Source organism: Eriocheir sinensis, chromosome 31, assembly GCF_024679095.1.
Source record: "Eriocheir sinensis breed Jianghai 21 chromosome 31, ASM2467909v1, whole genome shotgun sequence".
NCBI lineage: Eukaryota > Metazoa > Arthropoda > Malacostraca > Decapoda > Varunidae > Eriocheir > Eriocheir sinensis.
In genome coordinates, this window is record NC_066539.1 from 1,752,642 (window position 1) to 1,774,252 (window position 21,611).

Genomic DNA, 21,611 nt, shown 5'->3' on the forward strand with positions numbered 1-21,611 from the left:
TGAACTTCTCTTTGCGCTCCTTGTGATAATAATATTAATTTAATCTTGTTAAGGTGGCATTGGGCTTGTTGAGCATTATAATCTACTTGTCCTTGGCAGGGAGGCTGAACATCACGGAAGAAATGGCTATGGACCGGCAACAGTGGAGGAGGCTCATATCCCGTCCAACCCCACCATAGGGAATAAATGGACGTTAAACGATGATGATGATGATGATGATGATGTTCTTGGCACCTCAGAAACTCCATATGTTTTGGCTGAGTTTCATTAGGGGTGCATTGCAGTGAAGTCGAAACTGCATTGTCTACGACCAAGAGATCAAAATGACAAAATTTTTCCGTAAAGGAGTACTATTTTCAAAGTAATTTATAGGTAAGACTTCTTGAGTATGATGTCGTAGTTACAAATTCAGTGTTATTACTATGGCTTTGAAGCTTTAGAAAAATATCCGACTTGCATCCAGATGCTGTCAAGCACTCTAGGATACCATTTGAAATACACTCTTTAAATTGAAAAATGTGACAACTTGATATATTTTTGGGGTTTAGAGGCATCTTTACACGCTGAAAGCAGAGCAGAACTGTTATCAGGCTCCCATGAGTGGCTAGTCAGACTGCTCTGGCTTATTCAGCTAACTAAAAGGATGAGATTAATAGTGCCAAAGATACATTTATTGAGCCTAATATCCTTACTGTATTCATCAGAAATCCACTGAGCTTCCACTTTTCTTCTATAAGTTGCTCAATGGCATCAGCTTGCTTGTGTTGTTGATGGGTATAGTGAAGATGATTTATATGTATGTGTGATCTTCAGGTTATTTCAGAGTTTTCAATACATCTATATGAATATTCATATGTATTGTTATGTATATTTACAGCAATTACTGATATGATATCAAACATTGCTAACTGAGTGATCTCTGCAGTGGTAGACTTTGTATGTGACGCCATGACCTGACGACTCTATGTTCTGGTGATCTTGTTTGTTCATCATTAAGACAGCTTAGTAAAGTGGTTCTCATTCCAGGCCACAGTCTACCAGTCCCATCAATGAAACAATCATGGACCATATCCACTTCTTCCTGTCTTCCATTACACATATCTTCCATTCTCCGCATGGGTTCTCTACAACCGCTCTTTCCCTTGTTAACATTTTCACCCACGCCCTACTGGATACTTTTCACTCCATTCTACTCTTCCTCCCTTCTTCCCTTTACAGTAGGCTCGCATAGTAGAAATTTGCCCAGTAGGAAAACATTTTCTTATGAGAAAAATGGTATATAGGCACTAAAATTTTTTATACCTTATACAAAATATAGGAAATATTTATAAGATATATCAGTGTGCATGCACTCATACGCACACATGTAACTCTCTAGCTCAATTGGTTAGAGCACTGCGCTGCTAGACTTCACGGCCTGACAAGCGGCGGTTCGAGCCCAGCTTAGGCTAGAATCATTCCGCTGACAAGGAATGGTTACTGTCCTCCCTTGAGCAAGGGGGATGGGGTGTGTGGTGTGTGAGGTCCTGGCAGTACCCAGAGATTGACTATAATGAGAGGTGTCTTGATACTCGCCTCTTGAAAGAGGTCACGTCATAGGCAGGAGGAAATACAGACGAAAGAAGGCTGTTGCAGAGTTTACCAGTGAAGGGGATGAAAGAATGAAGATGCTGGTTAACTCTTGCATAAGGGGTTTGGACAGTATAGGGATGAGCTTAGTAGATAGTTGAGGGGGGGGAGGCATGCAGTTAGTAAGTTCAGAAGAGCAGTCACCATGAAAATATCGATAGAAGATAGAAAGAAATGCAACATTGCGGTGGAATTTAAGAGGTAGAAAACTGCTAGTAAGTGCAGGAGATTTGATGAGACAAAGAGCCTTTGACTCCACTCTGTCTAGTAAGACTGTGTGTGTGGAACCCCCCCACACACAGGGGACTTTCTACTGGGGATCTTATTTTTCTAACTATAGTCTGTTTCATTCCGTCTGTCCACTCACGAACGTTGATGTGGCACCTGCGCACTGTTAGATTGTGATTGTGTGAAAATCAACCTTATATTTTCAGTGATATATTTGAATGTTTGCGTAAAAAAAAAAAAAAAAAAAAAAAAAACTCAAGCCCTCTTATATGAACCGCGAACATGCCAATTTGCACCGATATAATCTACCATACAAGCACATGAAAGAACAACTTGCATATCAAACAGTATTGTCTGATCATACTCGAACAACTTATAGCCTTTCAGATACCCATATTTCATCTCACTGAGGTACATAAAGTGGTATCTAGGTCTGCAAGTGTCTACACATAAGGAATTTTGATGTGTTGCATGTAAATAACATCGGTAGCCTAATATTCAAAATAGCCTAGCATCGCATATATAAGTTATTATTTACTATTTCATGTTATTTTGATTATTAATCGTTATTTACATGCAGTAAATTATTAAGATACCCTTTATTTGTACTTGCAGAGGCAGATGTCTTTTAATATACCTGAAATGAGCTATCAATCAATGAATTTGAAAAACTAGATTGTTCGAGCATGATGTGACTATGTTATCATTTTACACAAGCTTGTCTTTCAGTGTGTTTGTGTGTTAGATTATCGATGCAAGTGACTGAGTTGTTTTTATATACATAAACATTCAAATATATTATTGAAAAATAGGCTTGAATGTCTATCACAACAGTTGATTTTCACATATTCATGAATTAAAAATGCGCAGGTGCCACATCTATCAAAATTCCCGCTCTGTTGGAGGACAGATGAAATGAAATCGACTGTAACTCTGAGTCATCCTCTATTTTTTACTTTCTAAACCATTCTCTTACAGATTTTATCCCTCTCTGTACTTTTATCTCCAGTTTCCTTTCAGGCCAATCTACAGTACTCTGACTTACTCAACGTCCTTTGGCAGAATACCCTACAAACAGGAATTACAAAATGTAAGGTTAGACGCTACTGAATGATTAAATTCTGGCCTTGCTATGATTTCCGAATGGAGCAGAGGGAATTTGGTGTCTTTTAATGCCTCAAAAACCAGAGGTGGGCGCGGTACTGAAAAGTCAGTAGTGCGGTTGCGGTAGTGCGGTACTTTTTCCGGAGTAGTGTGGTTGCGGCAGTGCGGTCCCATTTTTTTTCTTTCCCAGTGTGGTACGCAGTGTGCGGTACTACGGTAGCGGTAATCAAAATAAAAAATACTTCAGTGCCTATCCTGGCTATCTCCAAACAAAGGAAACATGCTTAAAATAGTATACAGTGAAAAATCAGCCGACACCACAGACGGGTCCGCGGTTGAAATGGCCGGCACCGCGCGGGTTAAAGAAGACTCGTAGTGTAGTAGTTAAGCCTGTCTATTTAGTATTTAATTTTGAACAATAACTGAAAAGTCAGGATGATTGAATCACTGATTCTGATGACTGATACCAATTGACTGGTTGAGTTCAATTCACTGAAAAAAAATAAAATCTGTGAGCATGCCGCGCTGCAAATGTCATCTTCGATAGTTTTCAAAGTACCGCAAAAAAGTACCGCAGGATATTTAGTGCAGTCCGCAGTAGTGCAGTATTTTCAGAAATTTTGCGGTAGTGCATTAGTGCGGTACTTTTTTTGTGATGCGGTACTACTGCACTAAGTACTGCACTTGCCCACCTTTGTCAAAAACTAGTCTCCACATGTCAACTGGACACAATGAACCGTATTGGCTATACAGGCAGTGCCACGCATGGCCACTCAGTGAACTGTCAAAGCAGTGCTTTCCATAGAACTCAAGTTATGTATTAGAGTGCGTCTGAGGCTGCCTCCAGGATACAAGGTCTTGGTGCCGCCACCGCTCCAAGCCAACGCCTACACACACTTTACTCCTACCCGATTTCCTGACTCTACTATTTGACACGAAGAAAAACTGAAATCGGGTAGGAGTGAAGTGTGTGCAATCATTGGCTTGGGGCGACAGCGGCATCATGGCCGTGTATCCCTGAGACAGCCTCAGACGCACTCTAGTCTATAACTTTAACTCTATGGAAAATTCAGCTTGGAGTTGAGTGGCCACATGTGGCGCTGCCTGTATAGCCAATACGGTCAATTTTCCGAATATCTGTCCCCTCTTCTTAGGCAACAGTCAACTATCCCCTTCTTCTACAGTAAACATTCTTGGTCTATCCTTAACTCCAAAGCTTTATTGGAATTTTCATATCTCATCTCATCCTGCATCCTTGAGGTTAGTTATTCTATATCGTCTCAATAAGTTTTTCCCCCTCGAAGACCCTGTCCATTTACAAGGGTTCTGTCCACCCTCCTATTGAGTATGCATCCCAAGTTTGTGTTGGGGGGGGGGGGTCCATACATACAGCCCTTTTGGACAGAGTTGAGTCAAAGGTTCTTCATCTCATCAACTTCCTTCTTCTGACTGACAGTCTTTTACCTTTTAAATTCTGCCACAATGTTGTCTCTCTATCTATGTTTTATTGATATTTCCATGCTAACTGCTTTTCTGACTTTGGTAACGGCATGCCTCCATCCCTCCTGTGGCTCCACTGTACAAGACTTTTTATTCTTTCTCATCCCCATGCTATCCAAATCCCTTATGTGAGAGTTAACTAACATAGGTATTCATTCTTCTCTTTCACTGTCAAACAGTGAAAGAGCCTTCCTTCCTCTATTTCCTCCTGCCTATGGCTTGAACTCATTCAAGAGGGGAGTATCAAGGTCCCTCTTCATCTGAAATTGATGTGTCTTCTAGCCACTCTATTCTATTTCTTTTATAGGAGTAGTGGTTAGCAGGCTTATTTAATTATTCACACCTGCCTTTGAGCAGAGCTGCTCCCTTTGTAGTATACTAACAGGGCCATAATTTCTGGGGGGGCTATAGCTGTAGTGACACGACTAGCCTGATGGGTGAGCCTCCCATAACTCCCTCTGCCAGGGGGGTACCTCTTTGGCTGACTGGTAAAGGAGTGGCTCTCCCGTTACGCTGTTCGCGGATTCGATCCCCGGCGCTGGCAAACCTTTCCTTCTCTGGATTAACTTCTCGTGTGTTTTGTTACACGCAGAGGTCGTGTGTGAGTGTAGTAAGGAGACAATTCTGGCATTTCATAGCCCCCCCAAATGTTTTCTATATCGGCCAAATAACGCCCCTAACAGTGATTATTTAAATAAAATAATTCCCCCATCTGCACATGCTTGCTTCGCCCACCACCCTCCCCCCCCAACTCATGGACCTATGATACCCTCTAGCCCCCCCCAAAAAAATCTGCCAAAATTATGGGCCTGACTAACTTCAGAGAGAGATGGATGATGCCTTTGTCCTGCAGTTAACTAATAATGGTTGAGGATGATAATGATCATGCTGTATTCTAAAATACAAATTATACGGTACCTGTAGCTGTTCTGCCAGCATTTAGGTGAGCATAGGGCTGCAGGAGGCCCCAAAGATCACCATTATTAGCAATGGCATGCTCAAGAACACTGGCCGTCAGCATGTGGTCATCTTCAGGAGGCAGGCACTGAAGGACCATCTCCTCTAACAAGTTCTCCATGCCTGCAGTCAGGTACACTGCGGCATATCTGAAGATGTAATTGGTTTCGTAGCAATACATCAATGAATCAATCCATATATAAGTTCTTGTGCCTAAAACTGCAATTTTTTTTTCAGTCTGTTGAAGCGCCACATGGTCTTTCAAACATTTTATGTTGTATTTACTATGGATGTCCAGAAAATACAAAATAAATATACTATAGTAGATACAAAAAAACTGCATGATATTTATGAGGGGAAAAGAATAGAAGGGTTATTATCATGATGCAACTGCTTATACATCTCGATTAGTCTAGAGACATTATTTTGGGGGATGGAGACTGCGCAAAGGCACATAAAAAGTAAACTGCATTGGTAGATATAATTTCATACATAAACAATACCCTTCATCTTACTTTATTTTGGTTCTACCAAAATAAAATGGTTTTGACTATCTTCATTTGTCATACCGAGATCAAGCTATCATATATGAGTACTTACGTTAGGAAGAAACTAACCATTAGCTCCGTTTTAAATAAAATCCAACTAATGAATCTTACCATCGTCGAAAAACTTACTCATGCATAAATTTGCCAATTCGGACATCACACATCCATCTCATGAAACGCCCGACTGACAGATTGAGGCCAGCTCGAGCACTCTTTGATTGACGGAGTTGATCTCCACAAACGGTGTACATGGCAGCTGCTCTCAAACAAGCCTGTGTTTGGGTATAAACAATTATATGATGGAGATTACAGTTACTTCACACATTATTTTACACTAATGTAGGTTAACTGATAAAAGTGCAGCAGACAACACTACTCAAAGGCAAATTCACACACACACACACACACACACACACACACACAGTGGAGTCCCTCAAGGATCGGTGCTGGCTCCGATTATGTTTGTAATTTATATTAATGACATGACAGAAGGGGTGACAAGTTATATGAATATGTTTGCTGATGATGCTAAAATAATGAGGAAGGTGGCTAATGAAGATGACTGTGTAGCCCTGAGCCAAGATCTCAATAGAATAAGCGAATGGTCACGCAAATGGGAAATGACATTCAATACAGAGAAGTGTAGCGTGATGGAGTTTGGTAAGAGCAGTAGACGAATATCGGGGAACTACTCTCTGAGTAATGAAAGAATCATGAAAAAAACTGAAGAAAAAGATCTGGGAGTGATCATAACAGACAAGTTATCGTTTGGAAAACATATAGACCGGATAACTGGGGAAACATGCAATCTTCTTAGAAACATAAAAGCAGCATTTACATATTTAGATGAAGAAATGGTGAAGAAACTAATAACATCGATGTTACGTCCAAGACTGGAATATGCAGATTAGTGTGGTCACCTAGATTGAAGAAAGAAATTAGAAAGTTGGAAAGAATACAAAGAGCAGCGACTAAATTACCAGAATCTCTGAGAGAACATACTTATGAAGAAAGACTGGAGAAATTGGGATTAACAACACTGGAGAGCAGAAGAGAGAGAGGGGACCTAATAGCATGGTACAGGATACAAGAGGGATTGGAGAAATTGGACAGGGAAGACCTAGTGGTACGTGACAGAAGTGTGACAAGAGGCAATGGTAAGAAACTGAAGAAGAGGAACTGTAGGAGAAACATCAAGAAATACAGTTTTCCATACAGAAGCATAACAACATGTAACGGACTTGACAAGGAGACTGTGTGTGCAAAAACGATTCATGAATTTAAAGCCAAACTGGATAATAAGCGTTATGGAGATTGGACAGCGCGAGGCTAGTACGGCTCTTTTCCTGTATTTCACAACTAGGTAAATACACACACACACACACACACACACAAAAAACTACTTCTAGGCCTACTACTACTACTAATAATGATAACAGTAATAATAATAATAATGACAATAATAATTTTAATAATTATTAAACTATTATTATAATAATGATGATAATGATAATATGTATTATTATTATATTACTACTACTACTACTACTACTACTCTCTCTCTCTCTCTCTCTCTCTCTCTCTCTCTCTCTCTCTCTCTCTCTCTCTCATTAGTAAATTTGCAGACGACACAAAAATTGGTAACTCGGTTCTCACTGATGAAGACAAGTAAAGCCTCCAAGAGGATTTGCACAAAATTTCAGCTTGGTTGGAGAGATGGGAAACGCCCTTTAACATAGACCAGTGCCAGGTCCTTCAAGTTGGAACAAGAAATAAGAAGTTCGATTACGAAATACGCGGCATTAAACTCAAAAGCGTTAAGGACCTGGGGGTCAAAATCGCGTCAAACCTCAAATTCTCACATCAATGCATTGATGCAGCAAATAAAGCGAACAGAATGTTGGGCTTCATTAAAAGAAACTTTTTATTCAAGAATAAAGATGTAATACTTCCCCTCTACAATAGTTTAGTCAGACCCCACTTGGAATATGCAGTCCTAAGCAATGTCCATGCTTAGGACATTGCTATATTAGAAGGTGTTCAGCGTCGGGCAACAAAAATGATCCCTTCCTTGCGCAACAAATCCTACGAAGAAAGGCTCTCCACCCTTAACATGTTCTCTTGAGAAACGTCGCCTCCGAGGAAAACTGATCGAATGTTTTAAAATACTAATTGTTTTCACGAATGTAGACTGATCAAAATTGTTTATTATCGATGACACTTTGCGTACGAGGAATAAAGGCTTAAAACTCAAATGTAGACAAGTAAATTCAGACTGTATGAAATTTTTTTACACTAACGTTGTAGTGCAAGAATGGAATAAGCTCCCATCTTCAGTGGTCCAGTGTTACACGATTGACTCCTTTAAAAACAAGCTCGACCGTCACTTCCTTGAACTTAATATTAACTAGAGTTGAAATGCAATGTTTTGGAGCCATTTGATTAATGTAGAATCACTTAGGTTTAAGGACAGACCACTTAGTCTGGACCATGGGGTCTGTGTGATCTGATTTTCTATGTAAATCTCTCTCTTCCACTTCTCCTCCTTTACTTTAATCCCTCCTTCCTTCCCTTTTTTCTTCATTCCCTCCTTCCTTCCCTCCTTTCCTTCCCTTCTTCACTACAGTTCTCCTTTCCTTTCTTCCTTCTCTCCTCTCTCCCATACTTTTGGCTTTCTTAACTCTCCTGGACCTGGACCTGGACCTGGACCTGATAAAGTATATCCAACTCTGCTGAAAGAAACAAAGAGCGAAATACTCTCCTCCCTCACAACCGTATTCAATATGTCCTTGCGACAAGGCATATTACAGGCCCATTAGTCTAACTTCGGTTGTAGGTAAGCTACTTGAGGGTATAATTAGAGACAAAATTGTGAGTTACCTTGAAAGCCACTCATTAATTGGGGACTCACAACATGGCTTCCGAAACAAAAGATCCTGCCTGTCAAATCTATTAACCTTTTATAACGACCTCTTCACTGTTTATGACGTAACCAAATCACTACTAGTCTATCTTGATTTCAAGCGTTTAATAAAGTCCGCATCATAAATTACTTTACAAATTAAAGCAAATAGGTATTGACGGTCAGGTAAACCAATGGATCGCGAATTGGTTGAGCAACTTAACTCAGCTCAAATTCTCACAGCAATGCATCGATGCAGCAAATAAAGTGAACAGAATGTTGGGCTTCATTAAAAGAAACTTTTATTTAAGAATAAAGATGTAATACTCCTCTACAACAGTTTAGTCAGACCCCACTTGGAATATAGGATATTGCTAAATTAGAAGGTGTTCAGCGATGTTTTAAAATACTTAATGGTTTCACGAATGTAGACAGATCAACATTGTTTATGATCGAACAATGGCGTAAAACTCAGATGTTTTCTTCACCAACGATGTAGTGCGAGAATGGAATAAGCTCCCATCATCAGTGGAGTCTTCTGATTAATGTAAAATCACTTAGGTTTAAAGACAGACCACCAAGTCTGGACCATGGGGTCTGTGTGGTCTGATTTTCTATGTAAATCTATGTAAATCTCTCTCTCTCTCTCTCTCTCTCTCTCTCTCTCTCTCTCTCTCTCTCTCTCTCTCTCTCTCTGTCTATCTATATGTATATCTATCTGTCTTTATATCTCTCTCTCTCTCTCTCTCTCTCTCTCTCTCTCTCTCTCTCTCTCTCACACACACACCTGGAAACTGTTTAGAGACACTTGACAGTCAGTGCACCCATGGGACCTGGGGATTAAGAGCGACGCTGCCATATCTTGTCTCCGTGAATGACAGCTCGAGTTTGGTGTTCTCGAGGCCACTGGAGTTGATAGTACACATTTTGAGATAACAAGGGAGTAAGTGGAGAAAAAAATTCAGCTTCTCCACGGGCCGGAACCAATAATTAAGCACTTTTTCAACGCTCTCAATACCCAAAGTTTCACGATCCGCGAGTTTAGTGCTATACCTGCGGAACGAAGCAAGCGCGAAACTCGGGAGGGTACTGTATAGACGATGCACATCATGTCGCAACGTTAACGGTATAAAAGTATAAAGTAGTATATAAGAAATTTCGAAAAAATAATGAGTCGAGAGATAAATGTTCCAAACTGAATTGATGAAAACTAATAAATACCAAGGTGAAAAGTATTTAAAAGTGTATTGGAGGAAAATCCTATAAATGCAATTAAGGTGAAAAAATAATACCTTAATGCAAGAATCTGCCAATGCTGGGGAGAGGACTATTTTGAGAGCCGAAGACACTTCTTGTTTGCTGCACATGGCCAAGGGTCGCGTGAGTCTCTGTGCCTCCCGGGCAACTCTGACTAATGCCCGCTGCAGTAGGTACGACAGCCGGGGAACTGCCTCCATAGACACCCTGTCCAGCTGTTCCCTCACTCGACCTTGTTGCACGACCCTCAGGACATCGTGGTTGCTCCAAGGCAGCTGTTGTAATTCCACCAATCTAAAAGAAAGAGTTTACCGTTTCTAATTGGCAACCAAGGCAGCTGTTGTAATTTCACCAATCTAAAAGAAAGAGTTTACCGTTTCTAATTGGAAGAAGCTTTGGAAGCAAAGACACTTCCTGTTTGACGGTTTTATGTTGCATATCTGCTGCAGTGTTAATGGACTATTACCTGTTATGAGAATCGACCCACACAAACTCATCTGCCGCGGTGACGTTGGTGTTGATGGTTTCCAGAGATGAGTGACGCATCAGTCTCCTCACAGGCTCCCCCTCTGATCCTGACATGGAGGAATAAGTTGAAGTGGAGTAGCTGGTCCTAGAACCTTGTGAACGCATGGTGAGTTGCTCTATTGCTTGCTTGATGTCTTCGAGTCCGCTGGCACTCTCCAGGGTCAAGGAAAGGTCATCCTGCAAAAGAGAAATCTGACCGTCAATGGCGAAAAACAATTGTCTAGTCGTTCATCATACTTTCCTACGTTTAAGGTAAACTGCTTCGTTTACAATTTGCCAGCGTATTAGGGGGACTGACATGTCTGCACATGAAATGGAAAGATTTAATGCCCCTGCTTGATTTCCAGTTACTAAGGGGTAGCATTTTGCAGAAAGTATTCTCAAATAATGTAAACAATTGGTATACCTTGGATGGCGCAGTTCTATGGCGTGGCCAAGCTTGAGCTCGCCGGCCCGACCCTGCTCCTTTATATCCCGCTCCAACGGAGGTCACTGCAGCGGAGAGGCGGTCATCCTCAGGAACAACCTTGAGGTTGGGTCTCAGGTGGTCATGTCGAGGTAGTGAGTCGATGGGCGGTGATGAGGAGGTGTGGCCATCAGACATAGAAGCATGGCCTGATGATCGATTTTCGTCTGAAGACGACCCACCGCCATAAGAATCTTGACGGCGCTGTGGTATACATACAGTAGAACTAGTTAAAAATATGCCTTTAACATATTATGTACCAAATTATAAAATACAGATTTTATCTATATACTTGTGCTGGCCTGTCATAACAGCTGCTGCTCTCAAATATTTCCTGTGGATTTATATATCGATCATACTCCATTTCCTCCTCGAATCCATTTCTTAAGTTGATATGTATTTTTGGTGAGAACTGAACTTTTTCATACCATCGAATTTAAGCACCATGTATCTATTTTGATGCCTTTCAGTCATGCTGTCATGTGTGTGTGTGTGTGTGTGTGTGTGTGTGTGTGTGTGTGTGTGAGAGAGAGAGAGAGAGAGAGAGAGAGAGAGAGAGAGAGAGAGAGAGAGAGAGAGAGAGAGAGAGAGAGAGAGAGAGAGATTGTGTGTGTGTGTCGGTAGGTGTGTGTGTGTGTGTGTGTGTGTGTGGTTAGATGCGTGTGGCCACAAAGTCTGTTACAGCTTACGAATATGTATATGTTACGTGGACAATCCAATATATTGCAGTTGCAGCAGGACTGACCTGTATGATCCTGAGCTCATCAACGGAAAGATGATGCGGAAAAGAGAGGATGTTGCGTCTTTTGGACTTGAGCTTGGTTGGTGGCCGCTTTCGGTTCATCATGTGGTCTCCGTCGGAGGAACTCTTACTAAGCGAACCACAGTCTGTACTTTCGGGTGTTACCTGACCAGCTGGGTGTCCTAGATGGCTTATGTGAGCGTTTAGGTGCCCACTTAGATGATGCTTATTGAGTTCATTATAGGTATCTACATCATCAGGGAGCACCGTTAAGGCCATCTTATTGGTGACTTCAGCCAACTTCTTGAGATCACAACCGTCAACTAGCACTTCAGGGTCCCCTTCGTCTTTTTCAGCTGGGTAGTCGCGGTATTTGTCGTCGAGGATATCGTCTGCCGTCAAGATACCGCTGCAATTATTCTTGCAGCTGTTATTGTTTTGACTGTTACATGGAGAGTAACTGACGTCCTTCTTTTGCTCTAGAACATCAATTACCTTTTCTGTTGAATCATGAGTAAGCCGCTGGCTGTGAGATGGTGAGGCCTGCATTTGCAGCGCCGTTAAGTTAAGGGGTGAATACGTTTGTGGTGCTGACATGGGGTATTTTTCTGGAGTCATGGGATAACCTCCTTCCCATACGGCGCCACCAATGCCCTGGGAGGATGAAGATGTGTCTCTTTCAGGGAACTGTTGCACAAAGTGACTACTGACGCTAAGAGGACTCAGGTTAGGAACACCCACCCCTACAGGGGAACCTTCCATTTTCGGTAGGTCGAGTTTTCCATAATCATGCTGTGAGCGATGGTCTGTCATTTTGACAGGTGGACTGGCTATACGTTGTGACTCTAACTTGACAGGTGGCGATGTTACTCGGTGTGAAGTCACACGCTCCCTTAGTCCTCCATTTCCGGTTCCAGGGGACCCCATCATAGCAAGAGCAATCCCTGGGGACTGTTGACGCTGAGCAGGCACTACCTCGCGGCTCTGAGCTTTGTATACAGGCGTATTACTTCCATTTTTGCTGGGGTATTCCTGTGGCTTTGTTGGGTATTCTTGAGTTTTAGATGGGTATTCCTGCAGCTTGCTGGGGTAGTCCTGTGGTTTGGTAGGGTAGTCTTGGGGCTTGTGCTGATAGTAGTCATGTCGAGGGTACTCGCGCTGAGCCAGGCTGAGGGGAATGTTCAGTAATCGTTCTCGGGATCCTGTCCGACTCTCACGTCCACGACCCTGCGGAGAAAATATTTCCAGAAGTTATCTTTGATCAAATGTGTATATTCTCAAGAGATCGAAGTATTATTGTACCCTTAATGTTGATTGTGTTGCATGCTACAATAAATGAGTTTTTTATATTCGTTCTTAAAGAAAATTCCACACTAAATAAGTGGAATGGGACAGATGAAAATTTTAGAAACACCAGCAAATTTAAGAGTTTTTATCATCAATGGTATGAAGGCACAAATAAATATAGAGATAAGTGAAAAAGTAGAAAAATGTACTTTTGGGTATGAAATATATGAACAAACTCTGGGAAGAACAGAGTCAATAACGTTTTAGCCTGTATAATGTTGCAAGAAAAACTCTACATGGAAAACTTATAGAAAATACTTTAACATTTTTCCCACAGGAAGCGCTCATCAGAAAGAACATTGATCGGTAGGAAAGAGCCATGGCGAGGATTGACATTCATACAGTCTAATAATATTATATGATAATAAATTAGAGGAAGAAAAGAACAAGAACAACATAAATAACTGCAGCCGCAGCAGTGACAAAAAAAAAAAACCAGCAATAGCAGCAGCAGCAACAACAAAAAGTAGCGTAAATAAAAAAAACTACAAAAAAGTAGGGATGGGCAGGTACCGTTAATTTGAGTACCGGGAGCACCGGTACCGAAAACTCAGGTACCGATAGTACCGGTACCGCCGGTTCCTCCATCTTAATAACTGGCCTATAAGGAACCCAAATATATTTATCATAATCAGAAGGATTTACTTTGATTTCTTCTATTATTCCGTTCTCTATTTATTTATCAAACACCTCTTGGTATTTATTGAGGAGACCTTTTCTTTTTAGGTGATCCACAGTCCGGTCTAATACCTTTAGAGCAGACCTTATGAGTGTTGTAACTAAAATATAAATGATTTACATGGTCCTGGTAGTGATAGATTCTTGCTTAATCGGATCTCTGCATACATTTGTACTTGTCTAACTGGACCTTTGCTCATAATGGTTGAGTAGCCCTGCTTTAGAGCAACAAATTGATTGGAAGGGACTGAATTTATTTTATCTGGATACCAAGGCAATTCTACATTATAGTATACATCTTTGAAAATTATACCTTCTTTAAATTTATCAATTTGGTCTTTATCAAAGGACATCAATTTTCGGTCATCCTTCTTTATACCCATAGATTCTAAACTAAAGAGATGTTCTAGTCCATTATCAACTTCGCTATCCTCCATAATATGCTCTAACGGGTTAAAGTATGATTTTAGAGGATCCATAACTAGATTGATCACTGTCTCTATGTTAGTGTCTCCCAGCGCTGTGTTTATAGGTACTACTGGGAGGTTAGTAACCCCTGGTGTCTGCTGCACGCTCTGTGCCAGGCCGACATCACTATGTCATGGAATGCCCTCTCATTGCTAAGTTTGGACTGCCTTGACCTGCCCCAGACAATTTGTTGGCTCCTGAACCATGATGTCCTTGATCTCTGCAGTATTTTACTTTAAGACTAGTATTACTCTATCTCTGTGTTCATTCCCATCTAGTGCTTAGGCAATGTTCTCCGTCCCCACATTTTATTGTCTTCTTGTCCACTTTCCTTCCTACCATTGTATCTTTTTAATTTCGTGGTGCTACCTACACATGTATTAATAGTTGTATAATCACACTCTGTCCTGCCTGGGGGTTGGGATGGCATGTTCCTCCCTTCTCCCTTGTTGTTTACCTGCATCAATAAACTATCAATCAATCAATCATTGCTCTTTTTCAAGAATTTTATTAAAGATTTATTCTGGTTCTATTCAAAAAGTTAAATACTGTTCCCATGGGGGCAACTTTGTTATTAAAGGCAAGACAGGAACCACCTAGTACTTCCTTCCAAGTTGCTGAAGACATGTACAGCCATGGCTGATAGTCCATGAGCAGGTGGTGGGGCAAGCCACAGCCAATACTAGGCAGAGCGTTCGAACAAGTTGACGTTCTACACATCTCTCAACAACTCTGTGAACGAGTTGTTAGTAATTTTGTATGTAGGTCTAGGAATCGCAAGTAATGCATCACCAAATGTTTTAGCTCGTTGTATTTGATGTTATAATTACAAGAGATAGCTGTATGTATGGAATACCCATGATATGTAATGAGTAAGATTAATAATAACCGATATTACGGCATGTGACGGCTCCAGTATAAATGGTGAGGTGCAAATATGTGTGTGTGTGTGTGTGTGTGTGTGTGTGTGTGTGTGTGTGTTACAACTCTGCTCATGTTTTTTTCTGATTTCATTTTAATGTTATCCAGGTTTCATGAAAAGTGAATATGTAATGTTGACAGATAAACTTTGCCATTCAAGATTTACAAACATTTGGATGCCAATAATTACGGTGAAGTGAGTAAGATGTCACATATACGATACTGTAATCTTTATTAAGATCATAAAGCATTACATAGTAGGTATAGTTTCCTATGTAAAATTCAACAGATTATTGATAAATAAGTGCAGGATAAGGGAATAGGGCAGCACCCCAGCCTCATGGGGTATAGCATAAATCTGGATATATAGAGGCAGCACCCCAGCCTCATGGGGTATAGCATAAATCTGGATATATAGACAGGTAACGACTTGCCTCGTGATCGTATAGTCACATGTTCAATCCCGGCCAACAGCGCTATTTCATGGGGGAAGGTAACACTCTCCTTTTACCCTAGTGGTGCGTTATGTCCTTTCCTAATATTTAACCCATCCCCCCTCAGCGTCAATCACCCGCTGGAGACGTGAGGGAAGAGTCTACCAGCTTTGAACACATGTCGGGTGTTCGTCTGATACTCTCCCAGACATCATAGGAATGCCTGGTTATCTCTGCTTTGGTCTTCTCTGCTACCTCCCACTCACGCTTCATAATGCCCCATATATTTTCTATTGGATTGATATCACAGCCCTAAGGGGGCCAGTCAAGGAGGTGAATTTCTGTCAAACGTCATTACCTCGGCAACTGCTTTGTTAAAGATAAAATTCACCAAAGGACACTCAAAACGACTGTTAGGTGATTTGGAGGTTTTAATGGGAACTAATGGTTTCGCTAGATCTTGCTCAGTTGGTTCAAACTTTGTTTTACACCTTTTGTATTGGTAATGATAATGGCTGTAATACAGGATTTACGATAAGGTCATGCATGTTCAGTCAGTCGTGTGCTCTTACATTATTACCCAACACATGAGCGTTGACCTTTTTTATACCTCCGACAGAGCCTGTAACAAAACTATTTTAACTTCATATTCACAATACAGCATAATTGGTTCCCACACCTAACATATTATATATAACTACAAACAACTCGTTAACTCGTTCACCAAGGAACGGCCACGTTGAGAGGGGTGAGGATAATCAACTTCCTCGAATGCTCTGCACAGTATTGGCTGTGGCTTCCCCCACCACCTGCTCATGGACTATCAGCCATGGCTGTACAGTACTGAAAATATCAATTCCCAACAGCATATCCACTGTTATTGTTTCATGGTTTCCTTTTTCATAGAAAGTTTCATCTAAAAGCCAATGCTGTTAAGTTTGAAGTTATTGATGATTTCATTCATTCCTGGGACTTCAAAGGTTATATTGAAAGTTCTGCCTACGAACAAAGGGACAAAAATTAATCTTTTATCTAGTTAGTTAGTTTCTTGGCCTAGGTAAGTGCCTACTTCGCATTCCAAGGAATGTAATTCATTGACATTTTGGCATAGATCTTTAGCAGCTGTTTCAGAAATAAAAGACCTTTGGCTACCTGTGTCTAGTATTAAACATCTTACTTTCCTACTTTTCTTTCCAATTTTTAAATTCAGTATCAGCAGGAAGCAATTTAAATGAGTCAAGGGTTCTCTGAGCAAGATACAAACTTATACTGGTCTTTGGTTTGGGGTCTGAATTATTTAACGAAGGACACAAAGGAGTTATGTATTCTCTCCTTTTGCACAGCTGACATGCAAACCTCAACTTATTTTGTTTGTCGTAACAAACATATTCATTATGTCCTGAACCGGGGCACCTTATACATAAGGACAAGTCTCTGAGTTTTTCTACTTTATCTTCATAGCTGTTGAACTTAGAGCATTTATCCAGAGAATGCCCTGTTGTATCACACAACTTGCAAGATGATATTTTAGCCTTATTGAATGATTTAAAATTTTGCATTGTGCTATAGTCATGTATCGGAGATCCGCATCCGCATCCGCGGAACATCCGCATAATTTTTCACATCCGCAGTTTTCAAAAATGAAACATCCGCATCCGCATCCGCATTTGTGATGAAGTAAATATCCGCATCCGCACCACACACAAAGAGGATGTGGCGGATATTCTTTAAATATTACCGAGTCACACAGACCCTGTACAGACTACCGAGCACAGAATTTGCGAAGTTGAAGAAAATAAATAAATGCATGGTTACTTAATTATCTACTAAAAATACACCTTGTATTAATTTTCTTTCAAATTTGCCAAACATAATGTGTCAAAAGTTTTGCGGAATGGTAGGAGGAGGGAAATCATTTTACATAGTGACTATGTAGTAGGTGTCTTATTTAAGAATCTAAAATGGGTGTATGGGTGTTCCAGCAACACAAGGAACTTAGGAAAGAGTGGCCTAAGGTTTTAGAGGTTCCCCAGAGACAAGAAAACCTGTCGGAAGTGGAAAATAGCGTGCCGACGGGCAGATAAATATAACGCCAGATATGCCCGCGTGTGCTCTCGTCACTTCTTAAAAAGTAATTATTCTCTAAGGAAAGATGGTGCCACTTGTGGACTAAAGGCTACAAGGGCACTGAAGCCAGGGGCTGTACCATCTGTACATATTCCATCAAAACCACATGCAGGTGTGTGTAGTGAAAGCAATGAAGATGAAGGTGACTGGTGGTGGCGGGGTGAGTGTTGTGTCGAGTGCAGGGACAGGCGAGTGGCAGCACGTCCCAGATGATGATTCAGGCCCTCCTCCAGTGCCATTTACAGGTGCCAGTGGCTTCAGAGCTATTGACTGATGTTGATTTATTGATTGATTGATTGTGCATCTGCTTTGGGCAAGCTTCTCACACTGATTTACAGGGAGTCACTAAGGACAGGAAATGTGCCAAGAGACTTTCATAGTCACATGAACTGTTTAACAGTTAACATTCGCTGTACGTACGTTGCACCATCTTTATAATTATACTACCAAATTTGTCACACCAACTAGGGGCTGGGTTCTCAAATTGGTATCATAATAAATCAACTGCCTTAGAAGAATAATGTGCAGAGTTACTTTTATTATAATTATTTTTTTCTTTGATGTTGTGGGGGCTGTATCTAGAAAAAAAGCAGTAATAGTTTTATAAATCTATGCGTACTACTGTTGACTTCTGCTGAAAACATTAAAATTCCTGGAAATTTAGTGAGGCATATGTCACATTATGTATTAGTAGGCTAGGCCAGTTTTTTCATCACTTTAAGAGAATGGTATGGCATTCCTTACTGCTTTAGTCACCGATATTTTGGTAGGGATACAAGAAGGAAATATGAAACACACATATAGTATAGTGTGGACGAAATACAGCATCTGTGACAGCTCAACTTCAGCATTTTTTGCTGTTCTCTTGGTTAATTCTCTCGATTTGGTGCATAAATGTTGCAGCCTATTACAAGACTTTCATTCTGTACTATAGTTTCATATTCTGCTGCATTGAAATAACGTCATAGAAGGGGCTTTCCCATGCTTTCGCCATGGTTTTGGGCACCAGTGCGCACAAGATGCGGGCGTGACGTCATCGTTCCCTGTGACGTCATAGCAATGACGTCGGAGCGAAATATCCTCTCTCGCTCTGATCCTTGATTGCTCTCTACCACCCAGATAGACGCTCCAGAGATTTCACATACGAGTGGCCAATTAGTACCACCTGCATATCTATGCAATGGACACGCCCCCCTGGCTGAAACCCTTTTGAAATTAATTTAAAAACAAGGAGGCAGTGAAGAAGAGAGTCAGAGAGAGAGAGAGGCTGCCTCTTTGAAGAGGAGTCAGGCTGTAACACGCAGTTACGCAGCAAACGCTGCCGTTAGTTGTTACCAAGCCGGTTATATACAGATTGTTAAACACTTGACTGAAATTATGTTGCGAATTTATTCTTTAGCAACACACTGGTAAGGCCAAAATCTCACATACTCCGACTCACCCGCGACGTACAAAGACCTTCCTCCCAAGCACCACCTTAAATAACCCTTCCCCCTGGCTTAAAGGTACAAGATTTAAGGTATACTTATGTTTGTCTTCAGGCAATTCTATTGCTCTGCGTCTCTCTTTGCCTTCCTACCAGTTCGGGGAGGGGTATGCGAGATCGCCCTCACCCGGGTGAACGCGTCTGACGCTCTTTCCCTGTGCCCTTACAAGCAGCTACCACCAACACCTGTTTTCCATAAGAACTTTCAGGGTCTGCATTATTTCTATTTCCCTCAGTCCTTCTATGCATCAGTCATCTGCCCGGAGAGTACCACTTATCAACGGGTTACTGGTCACTATGCCATAGCGGAAGCATGCTATATCCGCTCCACTAACATAACAACGCACCCGTCCCGGATCCGTCTGGTTTTCACGGCCAATATTTCCCATCGAGTGTTTCCTCTACGGTCTCTCGATAACATTCACTTCTCCAGCATCTCTTATGTGACTAAATCCCTTAATTCATTGTCTTTCGCAAACAAAACAGAGTTTGCGGAAACCCTGGAGGAAACGCTGCCTGAATACTTGCATCTCCCCTACTTGTACCCTGGATTTTTTGTACCAATGTTTCTGATGTTCGTCAGTCTCGTCGTCATGTGCTACCTTATTAGGAGGAACTCTGTCCTGCACGATTATTTGGTTGTGCTGACATGGCGACTGGATGCAGGGAGGCCACTGGCAAGGTAGTTTTTCCTTTTCTCAAGCAAGTCAGATGACAGAAACCTGGCATTCCCCTGCTCCTATACTTAACATTGTACTATGTTTCACTACTGTATGTTTCACTACTGTATTTTTTTTAGGAGCTAGATGAACGTTTCATTGTCTGTAACTATGCCAGTTGATAGCTACTTATACATATGTCCTTATATTTATCTTTTGAGAGATTTCTTATGTTTCATGTCACACACGTTGTGTTTTACCTCTCACTATTTATATTATTACTACACAAATGTTCTTACATAGCCAGTGTTTTATTGTAATTGTATCATAGGCAGTCTGCTTAACAAGATCCCACTATGTATGTTAATGGTAACTAGACTGCTAGTTAGATTTTTGTATATCGCGAGGTCGCGATCACTGGTAGGTGACCGAGCAGTGTTATAGTAGGATATCAATGTATTATTATTATTATTATTATTATTATTATTATTATTATTATTTAGTATCACCACGAATTAGGCATACAATTGTCAATGGAAAAAACCCACGACAGATAGATCACGCCACCTTATAGGAATGTCGTCCGTCAGTGTTTACCGTCTCAGTTTGTATACAAAGCATTTCATAGTGCGTGGAGGTCACCTTGACGTACGTGACCAATTGTAACTTAATTATTTTCCAACCTATAACTCGTCACTCCTTCACGAGAGTCCGACTGACACACAACGGCAGTCGCTCTCGCTCCGACGCTCCTTGTACATATAGGCTAAGAATATATTCGCCTTAAGGAAGCTGAAGTCTTAATCAACGGCCTTTAAACGCCCCCCGGTACACCGTTACAGACTGAATGTGTCGGCGATGTAAGCCAGCCAGTAGTAATATTAAGTTAATATTTTGATGGCCACGCTGCTTGCTCCGTGTTCGACAGCAGACCGAGTATAACTGAGGTGCTGCTCTGTCCGCGCCTCACAGCTGACTGAATGAACTACGGGGCAGCTTGCGTGCCCTATTCTTACCGGAAGCCAGTTGTTAACCGGGCATTCCAAAATATTCTTTATAAGGTTCGAAGCGAGTTCCACTAGCAACTGCTAATTTCATTAAGTTATTTTACTTAATAGCGTATATCAATCTCGCTTTATTTAGCAGCCAATCCTTTAGGGAAAATTACTATGGAGTTAATTACTAACGTAACCGCTGGGCAGTAAAGTATTGCCTTTATTATGGAACAACTCACCCACCCAATTACCAACAGCTGCTCAGCTTCGCTTTCAGATCCCAGCCCGCTTCCTAGATAACCCTTAAGTCCTAACACCACGTTTCCGGGTATTCCGGCCTGGTATATAGAGAGATAGAATAATAATAATAACAATAATGATAATATCAATGATAATAATATGAGAGATAACAATGGTAATACTATTACTACTTTCCCTACTACTACGAAAGCTACGACTAATTCCCTTTTTTTTTTTTACAGGAAAGGAAGCAGCTCAAGGGCAACAAAAAAAAAACTGTTGAAAAAAAGTTCGCTTATCGCTGCTCCTGAAAAACATAAAAGTAAACAGTGGCCAAAAGAGAGGTCACTTTCGGGCGGAGAGGTGTCTTGATACTCTCCTCTTGAAAGAGGTCA

At 41.1% G+C, this 21,611-nt stretch overlaps 1 protein-coding gene across 1 annotated transcript in view; it reads right to left on the minus strand.

The window, feature by feature from the left end:
* Window positions 1-21,611, minus strand: part of LOC127005786 (ankyrin repeat and BTB/POZ domain-containing protein 2-like) — an 89,260-nt gene that overhangs the window by 44,940 nt on the left and 22,709 nt on the right. Inside the window, exons 3-8 of the mRNA XM_050874887.1 lie at window positions 11,865-13,088; window positions 11,060-11,323; window positions 10,592-10,830; window positions 10,161-10,419; window positions 6,096-6,238; window positions 5,380-5,567 (exon numbers count right to left, since the gene is read on the minus strand). Coding sequence (XP_050730844.1) covers window positions 5,380-5,567; window positions 6,096-6,238; window positions 10,161-10,419; window positions 10,592-10,830; window positions 11,060-11,323; window positions 11,865-13,088 — 2,317 coding nt within the window. The remainder of the gene's footprint in view (window positions 1-5,379; window positions 5,568-6,095; window positions 6,239-10,160; window positions 10,420-10,591; window positions 10,831-11,059; window positions 11,324-11,864; window positions 13,089-21,611) is intronic.